This window comes from Primulina eburnea, chromosome 2, assembly GCF_022965805.1.
Source record: "Primulina eburnea isolate SZY01 chromosome 2, ASM2296580v1, whole genome shotgun sequence".
In the NCBI taxonomy this organism is placed as follows: domain Eukaryota; kingdom Viridiplantae; phylum Streptophyta; class Magnoliopsida; order Lamiales; family Gesneriaceae; genus Primulina; species Primulina eburnea.
The window spans coordinates 46330989-46343400 of NC_133102.1; the positions used below are offsets into that span (position 1 = coordinate 46330989).

The following is a 12412-nucleotide window of genomic DNA, read 5'->3' on the forward strand; positions in this document are numbered from 1 at the left end:
CCACATAGGTAGGATCTCATCTACTTTTTTGGATCATGTGGATTTGTATCATAGATTAAGGCCTTCTATTGAAAGTGGAAAATAGAGGCCCACATCAATCCTATATATATACATATATATAGAGATAATATATATCATATTATTAAGTTTGAGCCTTTTAGAGTAATTCATTTTTAGTCTCATGGCTTGTTTTAATATTTATATATGTTAATAAAGTGTTAAAAATTTATTGCAAATCACATGTAGCATAGTGGATAAAATTCTGGTTTCTTAATTATTAAGTTCTAGGTTCAATTTCTGCTTTGTTTTTTTTTCTCAATTTCTTTATTCTATTTATTTTTTAATTCATATATCAAAATTACAGTATAGTCTTTAATTATTTTCTTATAATTCTATTTTGATCCTCATTTAATATATCAAATGAATTATAAAAAATATTGTAAAATCACACAACGCATGTGTCGGTGCACTAGTTATATAATTAAGTTTGATGAACTTATAGTCACTAACTTTTGGTGTCATGGTCTGTTTTAATAAAGTGCTAAAAATTTTATGTAAATCCTTGTAGTTCAGTAGATAGAGTATTTATTCTCTAACCATTAAGTTGTAAGTAGGAGTGTTCATCGGTCGGTTCGGTTCGGTTTTCGGTTTTTTATTTCGGTTTTTTCGATTTTCGGTTTTACAAATATATAATCCGATATCCGAATCATTTTTCTTCGGTTCAGTTCGGTTTTCTACCGAAATGGTTCGGTTATTTCGGTGTTGATACAATTATTTAAATTAATAATATAAGTGTATTATAAAATATAATATGTTATCTTTTTAAATGATTTCTTAGTAAAATATTTAAATATAAAGTACAAATGAATTACATAAACAACAATCAACTAAGTATTATTCAAAATAATTCTTCATTCACTAATATCATTCAATAAAAAATAAAAATAATATTATTAATTTAATTAAATTTCGATTTTTCCGGTCGGTTCGGTTTTGACATTTATAATCCGAAACCGAACCAAATTAATTTCGATTTTAACATTTATATCCGAATTATAAAATTCGGTTTTCGATTCGGTTTAGTGTTCGGTTTTTTCGGTTTGGATTTTCGGTTTTTTCGGTTTTATCCGAAGTTTGAACACCCCTAGTTGTAAGTTTTAATGTTTTATTCATACTTAAGTTTTTTTTTATTTATTTTTTAATTCATATATCAAAATAATAGTGTAATACTTCACTATTTTTTATAAATACATTTTGATCATCATTAAATATAAATCAAATTAATTAAACTTATACTTTTTAGAGAGGCATGTATGTGCCTTTGAACATTAGTATATCTTTTAGGCAGCATTTGATTTGAAGGATAAAATAAACTAATGATTAGTATGTAAATAATAAAGAAAATGATTGTCGTAGAAATATAATATATGGTGTAAAATAGTATTTTGTTTGGTAAGATTTTTAAGTGTAGGATAATTTTGAATTTTTTGATGAAAGTACTAAATTGCCCTTTCCTCTTTTTTTTCTTTCTTCCATTCCGGCAGCTGTCGGCGGTCGACCGGAAACGGCGCGGCGGTGGTCGGCGGTTGCCGCGGTGGTGGCCGGCGGCCGGCGGAGGTGGTCGGCGGTGGCCGGCCTTTGGCGGGGTTGCCGGTGGGTGGTCGGTGGAAGGAAGTGGTGGTGAGTTTAATTTAGGAGAAGAGTAAAATTGGAAAAATAGGATGTATTAAGAGTGAGATAAATAATCATAGGTGGTGATGAGGTATTATTTTAACCTATCTAATATAATAATAATCTAATCATTCATAGGAGGGATTGTCTTGGTTAAATAAAAAACGAACCAAACAAGTGATTAGGTAGATTTTAAAAAAATAAACCTACATTTTGTGTAAAAAATTTAAAGATTACATTAAAAGATCAAATTTTATAAATTATTGTTCAGAAGAATGTTTATAAAAATTTGTGGTGTTTTATAAAAAATTTTGGATGATATATTGAAATACTTTTATGTCATAGCTAATTTTTGATTTGTTTAACATTCAAATATTAAATGAAATAAGGATATATTTGGTATACCAATATTAGTTAGGATAAATTATGCATGCCTTAATAATATAGTGTATCTTGTGTTGTGTGTATATATTTAAATTATGAGCAGGTTTCTTGTAAGACGATCTCATGAATCTTTATCTGTGAGACGAGTTAACCATATCGATATTTACAATAAAAAGTAATACTTTTAGCATATGAATGACCCAAATAAGATATATGTCTCACAAAATACAACCCGTGAGACCGTTTCACACAAGTTTTTGTCTTAAATTATTACATAAAAATTTAAATAATCAACATATAATCTAGATTAGATCGGTAATATGCAATAGTTCGAGGAAACCTTACAGAAAAGTCATACATGTTATTTTAAGTGCTTATAAAGTCTTACCCACAAAATCTACCACACGACAATTTTTTTCTAAGCAAATCACAATAATTCCAATATCCTTAATTGCCTTCAAAATCATAATTTTTTAACATAAAAAATGGCTGCAAGGACAAATTAAATAGTGTGTAGTTTAAAATTATTATACTGTTTGCAAAATTTATAAATAATTGGATCTTATATGCAAAAATTAATCTGACGAAGACTTCACCAAATGATTCGTTTTGATCGTTTCCTACAACTTGAATCAAAGGTCGATGATCCAATTTATTTATTTATTGTATAACTAATAAAAGAAATTAAATAACAGTTCAACCGATCACGAAAAAGTTGTCCAATAAATTAATTAAGCAACGTTTAAGAATGTTAGATTTAATTATTTATAAGGTTCGGACAATATAATTTATCAATTCAAGATAAATATATTAATGGTTCTTATGAAATAAAATATTATTGCTTCATTCCGTGCACCCACCCAACCACTCTTTTTTAAATTAGTTTTAGTATCGACTTATTTCTGATTGGGAAATATTAATGTCAAGTTTGTTACGACTTACAAAATAAATCAAATCACGTCGAAATTAAAGTTCATTAATGATGTGGTACGGATAATCGTTTTACTAAAATATATAGATGATAATAACAGTTCAACTCAAATTTATATATATATATATATATATATATATATATATATATATATATATATATATATATATATAGATATTGGATGTATTGAAACATAAAAAATTCTATATCAAATATGTAAGTGTCATATCATCGATGTTTGCATAAATGTATACAATAGATGTACAATATATCAAAACTATATATATGTATATATATTGTCCACTCACTTTCACACCTATACAAATTGTTAGAAGCTGATTAATTATGTAACTGCAGTACTAATCATTCCAATATTCATTTTTTAAAAAAAACAATCAATGTAATAAGTAAATTATACATAAATATGAATTCATCTAAGGATAATGTCGGCCTTCTGCTCACCAACCACAAGAGATTAATATATATGCATCTACTTTTTTTTTTGTAAAAAAAAAAAATCACAACACAAACACCTCGATCGCCAGCTAATCCAGAATCTTTAGCTCAGTTACAAAGACATAATTATAATAATTTTATGTCCAAATTAATAATTGAATGTGTTTGGTGAGGAAAAAAAAGCCAATTTAAGATTCCTTGAGAACTTTTTTTTTATATATATATATATATATATATATATATATATGATCAAATTGAGGGAGTAGTGGAAAGGAATAAAAATGGATAATTTGAAGAATTTGATTCATCTGTTCGTGACGGTATTCTTGTCGACGTTCGCTTCGTTGTTAGTGAACCCGACCATTGCTGACGTGACGATGGAAGCCATCTGCCCTGGAAAATCTGAATGCTCCCTCGCAATCTATCTTACAGGCTTTCAGCAAGCGGTACGTATATATATATGCTCTCACAAATTAATTCCTGCGAATTTGTTCATTTCCACTGAATATTGTTTTCATGCATGGTTTTAGTTTTTTTGCGATAAAAAAAATTGAAGTTTTGGTTTTTATGAAAACAAATCAAATATATTTTGGAAACGGGAGTAGAAAAATTGTATTTTTTGTCATGTATGTTTGTTATTTTGAGATTTTAATCATCTATATTATTAAAAGTGTCTTAGTCATGTATATGTCTATTTTTGACGATTTTAGTTTCTTTTTTTACTTTTTTTATCAACTATATATGTTAACGCAATATAGGTAACAGTGTCGCATCTAAGAATGACTAAAATTACCAAAATCGCAAGATAACGAACTAAGGCTTATATTTGATAATATATGTTACCAAAATCATAAGGAGAAAATATACATGACCAAATTTTTTTTTAAAAAAATCGTTAGTTCTTAACAAGAGACATTCGAAATAAACTTGTGGAGTTTAGAGTTCGGCTTACTTAGTTAAATGGACAACTTGATTCTTTAAGACCGGTGATGCAGTGTTATTTAAAATTACAAATAAATTTATGATAGCTATACTCTTTTTTTATTGAAATGATCGTTTTAAAAAAAATTATGTAGCGTATAGGATTATATAATATGTTGAGTATATGGGGAAAAAACGGTAATGTCGATGCTACCTGTGGGGGCAGTACCCTCACAGGATCTCAGTCATTGATTTTACATGGTGATTAAATTTAGGTCTTTGATCACTTCATGGGGTGTATGTGTGTATAAATCTGGGCCTTTGATCACCTCATGGAGGACAGTGCCTCACAAGATAGGGTGAAATGAACCGGAAAAAACGTAGTATATGAATTCAATATGGAAGATGGTCGGACGGAGTTTGAATGTCAAAATTGGATATATGTCTTCTGACCTAATTTTGTCTTACACCAATAATTACGGATTTATTATAAAAGCACATTAAATTATGTAGGAGAAAAAAATAATCCTTTTAACTTGCCATGTTATTTTCTTTTTCCACTTAATTGTGACCTAAATGTAGACACGATTATAATAAATTATAACTATCTGACATCGATATTTCAAATTTTTAATAATATATCATATCGTGAAATATGCATAAGATCGAGTAGCTTACATGCCTTATATTCATCGTACATGAAGGTCATAAAATTGAGATGAGATTTCGAGTTCAAGATCTATAAAATTCAACTTGTCAAATGATTAATTTGTTCCACTAAAATTGAGATGAGATTTCGTGTTCGAGACCGAGTAACTTACATGATTTTATTTATGTTTTTTCAAATTTCAACATACATTTTTTTTATTTTTTATTTTAATTATTTAAATATCAATTTAGTGTCTTTATAATTTATCAAATTTTATTTTAGTCCAAGGATAAAAAAGAAAGATTGTAGCCATGTAATATCTAGTTTAAAGAAATTCTCCATGTTGGAGATGGAAGCCCATCGCCATCCTAAAATTGGAAAAAAAAATGCAGAGAGATTGTTAGTTCGTTACCCATTTGTGGTTCGAGTTCGAGGTTTGGTTTGAAATTGTTGTTACAAAGCCATGGATCATTTGAATCCAAATTGCGAAAGAACTCCAGAATCTTTTCGGACACTTCAAGTGGAAACGATGATCTAGCTAGAATTTGTATCCAATATCTCAAAACATCACACGGCATGTTGTGGATTTAGCGGATTACATTATTTTGTTTAATTTCACGCAGATTGCGGGAGTGGGGTCGGTGGTATTGACTCCACTTATTGGCAAGCTGTCTGATGCTTATGGACGAAAAGTTTTGCTCACAATCCCCTTGACCCTCGGCAGTCTTCCACTCGGTATGCAAGTTACATGAAATTGGGTTTCGCCTAGGCAGATTACATCATAACAATATAGGCACCATTTGCACGAAACATGCTTGTTTCATCTAGTATTTGGTTTGGCTTGAGTTCTATGATAATTGAAGTTATACCCCTCCTTCACATTATCCTCATATTATACACCCTTTATTACGATATGCCTCAGCGTGATCAACACTAACTCAAACTTGTATTCTATGGTCATAAATAGTGGCTGTTTTAATTACGTAAATCATTGATCATTTATCAATGGGAGTACATTGGTTGAGATCCGAGTTTTGATCTTGAATGTGAACTCTTGGATATGATGCTGAAGGGCAGATGTTTGACACAGGAAAATTTTAAAATTTCATATCTTCTAAATATTCATATTTCTCTAGGCTATTTCACTATGTCAAGTATTCAGTCAAATGAGCATATGTTCCATCTAGTATTGAGAAACACATAGGCTGTTTCTTCCAAGATTATGCTCCATTTCATTTGGAAATTTCACCTAGCTCTCTTTGTTCGTTGGGGAAAGAATCCAGACGAATTGGATTTGATAAGGAGCCTTTCTTTGAACAATTTCATTTGATTTTTCGGGATTGGCATTATACAGAGCTTTTAGGAATTTAATACGAATAATTGAGTTAAGTAGTAGTGGCGTGGAATGTTTTTTTCACTTTGATGTTTTCAATCGGTTATGGCTTTACTTAATCCCGTATAGTTTGCTTGAACCTAAGGCCTATGGTTTTTGGGTTTTCTGTGGCCTATAAACATGATATATCTTTAAGAACCACACCAAAGTGTTCTCAATTAATGTATATACTCGATGTTGTTAGTATTCCAGATTGATTGGTATTCTCTCTTTTGTGTCTTTTCAAGTGAATATCATCTGAGATGCAGTCTCTCTGATACTTTGTGTGTTCTAATTATTTGGTTGAGACATTTTTGGTATATTTTAGATTTGAGATTTTGGCGTTGAAAGATATTTGTCGAGCTTAAGTAGTTTTTATTCTGTTGATAATGGTTTTTTTCGTTTATTTTAAGCATGTAGTAGGCCAAAAGTCGAATCATATCACGTCCTTGGATGTTTATGTTATTTTATTTTGCATATCTTAACTTTACACAACGTTTTCTATTTGTCTAAATGTTTTATTTGGAAATTATGTGCAGTGGTATTGGCATTGAATCGGACATCAACTTCCTTCTACGTGTATTTTGCTTTGAAGACTTTATCTTCCATGGTCAGCGATGGTGGTCTCATCTGCCTTTCCCTTGGTTGTTTGGTTAGTAAAACACTATCACATCTATATTTTGTGTTTCTGTATCAGAATATTGTTCACACATACTATTTTGGGTTGAGTAAAACAGTCGATGAACATAGAGATGTGCAAAAATGCGCATTTGGGAACATTAATGTAGGAGATGAGGTTTTTGGCAATATTTTTATAATCACATGAGTTTTGCATCTATTTTTTAATTAGGGTCTGTTTGCCATTGAGCATTTCCAAGGGGGGGCCAATGCATTTCACCCTCACTGCTTAAATGAAGTCACTTTGCCTACAAATTCATGCTATTTTGCATAGTTTTAAGTATGGTCTTTTGAAAGCTGGATCTGAAGCATGTATAACTGAAGCTGCTGAAATATTATTCGAGAATTCTGTAGGACATCATTCTTTCTCAGTGCATTGTGTTTTGATCATTAGATGTAAACATTTTTATTCAGGCCGACAATGTATCAGAGGGGAAACGTGTATCGGCATTTGGACTCTTGTCTGGTGTAATATCCGCAGGAACCGTCAGTGGTACATTAGCTGCCCGATTACTTCCCCCCACTCGGATATTTCAGGTTTTTATAACAAATATGCTACCCTTTAGTATCCTCAGTGTTTTGGCAGCTGGTCAGTTTAATGTTTCTATTCATTACAGGTAGCTGCAGTTGTATCTGTTGTAGCAGCAGTGTACATGAGAGTCTTTCTTCAGGAGACACCTCAACACATTAATGCTCTGGAGCAGCCTATCTTAAAGTCAGGGACTGAAACGGACGAAACTGGATATGGAACAATGAAGAAGACAGAGGCCACAAAAGGCTCATTTCTTCATGACGTAATTCAAATGCTGAGGAGTAGGTAGGGTGATTACTTGCCTGTGATTTTAGCCTCAGTTTGAACTCCATTACTAAAGAACTTGCCGCTTTCTTAACCATTTTCATGGATAGGGCCCTAGAGTTTTTATCTTTCTGATCCTCATCTTTCTATGCAATCTTGGATTCCCTGATGGGTTTTTTCATATTGCTGTGCGTCATTAACTTACAGCAGTAACAGGTTCATTTTCAAATACTTTTCCTCTTGATTTTGTCATTTAAACTCTTTCTCGACAAATAGCTATAGTACGAGAACTTCAGTAATCTGATGTAGTTTTATTCTATTATCATGGTACAAAGGTTTGGTTTTGCCCATAATATGGCTTGCTTCTATTGGTTTCATGATTTTTGAAGTTATGTTGTGAAATACATGGACAATTTGCCGCTATTCGGCATAATTGCGAATTTTGATTGATTTTATGGAATGACAGTCATTTTGACCTCCGATTGTATCTGCAGCACTACTCTTTCACTCGCAACAGCTATATCTTTCTTCAATGGCCTTTCAGAGGCAGGAATTCAAGCTTTCTTGATGGTACACTTCCTCCTCTATGTTTACGTGACTTTCGTATTTATGATCAAGATACCACGTTTCTTTTAAGTTATATATTGCAATCCATCCCAGCTTGTAACATGCTGCTGAGTTCTCCATGGACATCTGTACTAGCTGTTATCTTACCTCCAACGAATCCTTTTTTCATATTTACTTTTTCTGAATTTTTAGGTATTAACTAAATGTTGTAATATCTATGTATAGGAAACCCAAAATTGACGGTGTTTCTCAGCATTGCACTAAATGTGATTACATGAAACATGAAGCTGAAATTATGTCAACAATCATTTACCCTTTTTTCCTGCAGTATTACTTGAAGGCACGATTCCACTACAGGAAAGATCAATTTGCCGATATATGGCTCATCACTTACCTTGGAGCGACCTTGTCAAATGTATCTTACAATTGCTTATCCCTGGCGTGTTTTCTTATTTTGTTTCTCGCTAGTATATTTCTTTATGGCTCTTGTGCTATTAATTGGTCGAGTTTGGTGATTGATCTGTGAAATTTGAAATTTTTTTGAAGATGCTCTTGATGCCTATTCTTGGTCCAATTTTAGGAGAGGAGACATTGCTTTCCATAGGACTCTTTGCTGGATTTCTGAATGTATGCTACTTCCAACTCTTAAACCTTTCTTTTATAGCAATAAACTTATGAATCCTCTGGAAATAATGAGATTCTTAGTTCCCTTTTTTTGGGTTTTGTGCAGATGTTATTTTACAGCATAGCATGGACTCCGTGGGTAAGATTTTCAAATCTTCTAATCTATATCGTACAATGTCAATCACCATGAATGGTACTTGAATTCTTATTCATTAAAAACTTTGTTTCAAGTTCTCATCACTTGCATAATCTGCAGGTACCTTATGCCGCTGCTTTGCTGGGAACCTTCCTTTTCCTCACTAGTCCTAGTGTAAGCTGCGCAAACTTTCAGCCATCGTCCGATTTTACTATTTGTTTCACGAAATTTTGAAAAATGTCTCTGAAACTTACAGGTAAGATGCATTATTTCAAAGCAAGTTGGGCCCTGTGAGCAGGTCACTTTCTCAACTCAAGGATTTCTTAGAGGCTTGGAAACTTTTAATGGCTCTCGGGCCTCGACCAGTCTATGCTTTAATCCGGACAGAATTGTTTTTTTTTTTTTAATGGTGGAACACTGATATTAGGACTGTGTTTTCTTTAATATTTCAGGGGATTGCTCAAGGATGCATTTTGGGCGTAGCTTCACTTGCCAATGTCGTCTCTCCATTGGCATTTAGTCCTCTTTCAGGTAAACAAAACCGGTTGCGTATATGTAAACAAAAACTTACACATCTTCATGTATTGGAGTGGTTGCATATTCTTATCTTAACCTATCTTTTCCAGCTCTATTCTTGTCGGACGAAGCTCCTTTTAACTTCCCTGGTTTCAGTATTTTCTGCCTTGGACTTTCTTGGGTACGTATATTTTCTTCACAGTAAGTAATATTTAAAACACGATGCTAAGTGTAAAAAAAAAAAAAAAAAAATTCAAATTTTATCAATTATATTTCAAAAAGGACAAGCAATCTCATTCCAAGTTACAATATATAGCCATCTCTTGGACTACAATCTTCATTTATGTGCAGCTTATAGGTTTCATTCTCAGTGTCATGATAAAGATTGTGCCCCATTTCTCTAGAGACCGAAACAAGGTCTGCACTTTGGCCTAGTCCGACGTCGAGTTTCCGATAAGCCTGATTCATTGTTTAAAGTTCCGGTTTCTCGAAAAAATTTCGGAACGAAACCTGTATAAAAAGTACATCCCATTTTTTAAAAATATATTCCAGTGCATTGTTTTGACAGTATATCCACAACATCTAAGCCCACAGATCAGTAAAAGTCCCAACTTTATAAATTGTTGTGTGTATTGATTTTAATCTCACGTAGAAGTCTTATCCAAGGACCACATATTTTGTTATATTGTCGATCAAACAAAATTTTAAACATAAATAAGTAAATACTATATGAAACTTTTTATCTGTAAGCTGATATTTCCCACAATTATTTTGTCGTTTCAAAGATTTTTTTTTCTTAATTTTTGATTTTTGGAAAAGATATTTCCAAAGATTTCTTAGAAGAATCTGACTTGCATTTTGGTAGGCTCGTGTCAATTGCAATTAATCTCTTGACATGACTCGTTAACCTCATGCAGTGGGTTCCAATTTCATAATCAATTTATGATGGCACTATATAATAAATTATATATTAATGAATTATTAATCAATTTATTATTATATAATTATTAATGGCAATAAAAGTTACTTGAAAGACAATCATTATTAGAGTATGTTACATTATCCTTTGATTTTTATTAAAATATAAAATTCACTTTACGGACAATAATGTTGAATCACTATAAAATTTAATATTTAATTGAATAGAATAACAATTTACGTCTCGCAACTCATACTACACCAAAAAGAATGAAAATAAATTAAGGATATATATATATATATATATATATATATATATAGAGGGTTGTTACCCTGCACCTCATACCGTCGCTAAACAAGGGTGCAGGGTAACCGTGGGCGACAGCTGAGCTGGCACCCACATGTGCATTTTCTTTTTTTTTAAACAACGTTTAGCGACGGTTTTTCATATTCCGTCGCTACTGAAAAACCGTCGCTAAACGTCTAATTTTTAAAAAAAAGCCGGACAGAGGAGAACAGAGAGACATTCACAAAATCGATTCTCCCGTCCAACCTACCGCCCACAACACAGAAAAGTTTGAGAGAAACACAATACAGAAAAGTGAGGTTCAACTGAAGGCAAATCTGGAGATCTCGTGCAAGGTTTTTCCGTGCGCCTCAAATCCGAAGGTAACTCGATGTTGTCGGAAAATTTATCACTCCCGATAGAGTTTGTGCGTGAATGTGTTAGAAAACCTCGGGTATAAAAATATGTGCGTGAATGTAAATCGAAGTTGTTAGAAATAAAAATTTGGTTCGATGTATTTGTGAATGTAAGTGCGGCTCAAATAAAAAAATTTCCGTGCGCCTCAAAAGCACAGTTTGCTTGAAACCTCACAATTTTATGAATAAAAAAGAAATTAAAAGCTCAAGTTTCACTCAAACTTTTCTGTGTTGTGGGGCGGTAGGTTGGACGGGAGAATCGATTTTGTGAACGCCCCTCTGTCCCCCTCTGTCCGTTTTTTTTTTTTTGAAAATTAGACGTTTAGCGACGGTGTGTTAACATCCGTCGCTATTGGCGACGGATGCTTAAAAACCGTCGCTAAACGTTGTTTAAAAAAAAAAAAAATGCACATGTGGGCGACAGCTGTGCGCTAGCTCAGCTGTCGTCCACGGTTACCCTGCACTCAAGGGTGAAGGGTAACAACCCTCTATATATATATATATATATATATATATATATATAGAGGGTTGTTACCCTGCACCCTCGATGAATAGTAAATTGTTAAAATTAAACTACACATTATATATATATATATATATATATATATATATATAAATATAATGTGTAGTTTAATTTTAACAATTTACTATTCATATAGCTAGCTAAATCCCTTCAAATCTCTATACCGAATCTCGTCCAAAAAATATCCCGACCCAAGTTGTCGGAATTTTCCCGTATCGATCGATAGATCAAAAAAATCGACTGTTTGAGATTCCAGAATCAAATTTTATGCCTTTAAATCAATCATTCAATAAGTAAGAAAACTTCACACGACTTTATTTTTGAGTTAATATATGTTAAATTCAATCGTGAATATTGAATTAAGTTAGATGTGTCAGAAGCACAACAGTAGTCTTTCTATTCGTTTCCTATGTTTAATGGGATGTGGACACAACACTGCACTACTCCAAATAATGCCTCTCTTTCCTCTATTTTACATGACAATAAAATGAATTTGGCTCTTTTATTGTGTTGAAAACTGTGAATTTTTTACACGAAATAATTACGTGATCATAATATCACATCAAAT

General features: G+C 32.1%; 1 protein-coding gene across 1 annotated transcript; it reads left to right on the plus strand.

Moving 5' to 3' along the window:
• The first annotated feature begins 3685 nt into the window (after nt 1–3685).
• Nucleotides 3686–10426, plus strand: LOC140823759 (uncharacterized). The gene is made up of 14 exons (XM_073185255.1): nt 3686–3888; nt 5636–5747; nt 6924–7036; nt 7477–7599; nt 7680–7879; nt 8353–8428; nt 8754–8840; nt 8972–9052; nt 9156–9188; nt 9306–9359; nt 9442–9483; nt 9638–9716; nt 9812–9882; nt 10053–10426. Exons 1-14 carry the CDS (start codon nt 3724–3726, stop codon nt 10134–10136), a joined length of 1320 nt encoding a protein of 439 aa, XP_073041356.1. The 5' UTR covers nt 3686–3723; the 3' UTR covers nt 10137–10426.
• The last annotated feature ends 1986 nt before the right edge of the window (nt 10427–12412 follow it).

Bases quoted from the DNA above. Each gene is read 5' to 3' on its own strand.
- LOC140823759 (XM_073185255.1), top strand. From the start codon at position 3,724: ATGGATAATTTGAAGAATTTGATTCATCTGTTCGTGACGGTATTCTTG. The intron at 7,037-7,476 runs GTTAGTAAAACA...ATTTTTATTCAG, and splicing joins GCCTTTCCCTTGGTTGTTTG to GCCGACAATGTATCAGAGGG. The intron at 9,360-9,441 runs GTAAGCTGCGCA...TGAAACTTACAG, and splicing joins TTTTCCTCACTAGTCCTAGT to GTAAGATGCATTATTTCAAA.